Consider the following 3,069-nt stretch of genomic DNA (forward strand, 5'->3'; position numbering starts at 1 on the left):
AAAAAACAGAGTTAGGTCAAAGCTCTCTATGCTATGTAAAGCTTTCCTAATTTCTTAATACTAAAGCCTTTTCTTTGGGGGAAAAAAAAAAGATCAGCATAACTTTGGTCAAAAAGCAGGCCACGACGATACAAACGGACTACGATGCTTGCTTCTGAGCGCCCACGGAGGGTCAAGAGTCAAGACGGGTCAAGCCCACTAGCGAGAGTAGCCGCGCACCTGCTGCTTGAACGCGGAATCGCATAGGATAAAAGATCGAGGAAGGGGGACAAGGTTTCGGACTCCGCAGGTGTGTGGGCAGCTAAACCTTCGCAAAAACACCCTGCGCAGAGAGAGAGACACAGAGAGAGAGAGAGAGAGAGAGATATGTCCGGCCCCCCTCCTCTTCCTCCTCCTAATTATGTCTACAATGGTGTGCCGCCTCAATACCCGCTCTTCAACGGCAAGATCGTGCTGCTGGCTGCCACCATTGTCATCTTCTCTGTGGCTTTCTTCACCGTCTTCCTTCATGTGTATGCCAAGTGGTTCTGGAGACGCTCGTCTTCAGCCTTGATAAGGAACAGGAGCCTTCGTTTTATAGGCGGCCAGGAGGTGAACTCTGCAGCAGCTCACAACATTGGACTGGATGCGGCAGCCATTGATCAGCTGCCTACATTCGTCTACAAAGCTCCCAAAGCAGAAGAAGGATTAGCTTTGCTTGAGTGTGCAGTCTGCCTTGCTGAGTTTCAAGAGAATGACAAGGGCAGGCTGCTGCCCACATGCAAGCATAGCTTCCACACAGATTGCATTGACATGTGGCTGTTTTCACACTCAACATGCCCTCTTTGCAGGACAGCGGTGATGCCTACACCGTTCTCCTCAACAAGTGAGCAGCAGCAAGAAGGACAAGGAGAAGAACTTCAACGAGAAGCCCCCTCAACACCTAATTACCCTCTATGCACAGCTGCCCACGAGGGTGTATCAATACCTTCGACAATTAATTATCATGGAAATGCTATGCAATACTCGAGCAATGCTCTCTTCTGTGGTAACCACACCCACGGAATCTCTCAATGGAGCTCTTCTCAAGGCCTGGACAAACCTCCTTCTTCTTCTACAACAAGATCTACCCCCCACATCACAATAGAGATTCCGAGAAGGCAAGACGACCTCACCTGCCCTGGCTGCCTCTCTTTGTCAAACTTGTCAAGATGCCCATCTCCTAATGACCAAGTTGGCTCTTCTCACCCAATCAAGTCCCCAGGTCTCCGAAAGTCCATCAAGCGAATGCTAAGCAGGCAATCAAGCAAAGGAAAGAGGATCTTTGGTCCTAATCAAGAGCCTGGTGGAGACTCCCCAAAAGACACTACAACATTGCCGTTTTGAACTAGTTGCTCTCATGATGCATGATGCTATAGAACACTTGTGCCAATGTCTGCTTTGTAGAGGGAGAAAAGACTTGTGCCCATGTTCGATACGTAAAGGGGGTACCCTTTTTTTCAGACATTGTTTATGCATAGTTGCCCAGGATCGAACGTTAAGAAATAGTACACGTCTACAAGCTAGCCAAAACATTACCACTTGGGCTAGAACTCACTAGCAAGGGTTTGCCTTCTTAACCCTAATAGGGTTTTTTTGCAAGCCACTTATTACGATTTTTGCACTCCATTTGGAACTTGCCCTATTAGTTGCCATAAAATTCCGAGGTGTTAGTTGAGGACGAAGAATAACATGTACTGGTTTCCACACCCGAACAATTGGCCACACCACGAGCTAAGCCATGGTATAATGATGATGTATCTCAGCCTATCTAAAGCGCCCCCTCCCTGCCGCCCAATCTAATATAAATTGTCAGAATTGGATTAACTCTCTAGGATTGTTATTATCTCGTCATTAGTGTTCATTACATTTCCTCTCCTAAGTTTATGTCTACAAAATAATAACTCGCTAGATCGTTTTATGTACAACAAGACCACCTTTATCCCTTTATGTAGTGAGCATCGAGCAATCCACTTTAATCTTTTATACATAGGAGAGAGAGAGAGAGAGAGAGAGAGAGAGAGAGAGAGAGAGAGCACCATATTGGGTCCTAATATACCCTCTGAAGGGCCCCCTCTTATATATGCAGGAGTAGTATTACTTTGGAAAATTGTTACAGCGCAGAGAACTTACTGAGAATGACTGACGGCGGGGACTGCTAAATGCAAGGACATTGTAGACTGGATGTCTCTTGAAGCATCAAGTGACGGGTTGAAGCCACTTCAGATAGCCTTATGTACATGCAAATCTGCTGAGGGGGATGGACTACTAAATGCTAATTGCTGAAGTAGATTTTAGGGTTGCCTTAAGGAAAAAAATAGGGACTATTTATAGCCAATTGGCTATTTTTCAAGGGTCTCCAATTTTTTGTCTATTTTAAACATCAATTTTTTAAAAGACTCGTGCAACTTTTAACAAATTTTTAGAAAAATATGCCAAAAATACATTAGCTACTACCGTTCTTTTTAAGAAATCCAAAAGATTCATGGGTGAAAGCAAGGTAAGGTGGACCCAAAAGCTATGTCCTTGACACTTCTTTTACACTAATTTCTTGAGTGCTATAAATCCACATAAGAAGGCAATGTGCGTTTAGGATCTCTTATACCTTCAAAGCACTAGAAACACTTTAATAACTCCTAAAGCAAGGTAAGGTGGACCACTTACAAGGTGCTTTTTAAAATACAAAAAAGTTGTGTATGTGGTCCACCTTACATTGCTTTCACCCTCACCCCAAATTCTAAATTTATAGGGCTATAAAGAATATATACTCACCAACGTATTACACTCATACATTCAACACTAGTGTTGTAAAAAAAGCCACTTTTGTGGTTTTTGAAGGTTTCTTAAAAATTTCTAATCTCTTAAGTCATTGAGTTTCAAACAAAATAATCTTAGGAAACTTTCCTTAACACATATACGGAGTTGAAAAAAAATAGAGCCACAAAGAGTGAATCAAAAATATTATTTTTCAATAGTCATAAACTAGGTAGAACCTGCCAAGTAGTGCTACCCAATCAAAAAATTTTCACACATGCCAAAAATCCCATGAAA

At 42.9% G+C, this 3,069-nt stretch overlaps 1 protein-coding gene across 1 annotated transcript; it reads left to right on the plus strand.

Annotated features, from left to right (window-relative positions):
- The first annotated feature begins 267 nt into the window (after window positions 1-267).
- LOC147634970 (uncharacterized) lies at window positions 268-1,848 on the plus strand. Its single transcript, XM_086804232.1, has one exon. The coding sequence runs from the start codon at window positions 367-369 to the stop codon at window positions 1,363-1,365; it is 999 nt and encodes a 332-aa protein (XP_086660358.1). The 5' UTR covers window positions 268-366; the 3' UTR covers window positions 1,366-1,848.
- The last annotated feature ends 1,221 nt before the right edge of the window (window positions 1,849-3,069 follow it).

Source organism: Cibotium barometz, chromosome 10 (genome assembly GCF_041138505.1).
Source record: "Cibotium barometz isolate CiBa-2024 chromosome 10, ASM4113850v1, whole genome shotgun sequence".
Classification (NCBI taxonomy): domain Eukaryota; kingdom Viridiplantae; phylum Streptophyta; class Polypodiopsida; order Cyatheales; family Cibotiaceae; genus Cibotium; species Cibotium barometz.

Coding starts and splice junctions, on each gene's coding strand:
- LOC147634970 (XM_086804232.1), top strand. CDS start 367: ATGTCCGGCCCCCCTCCTCTTCCTCCTCCTAATTATGTCTACAATGGT.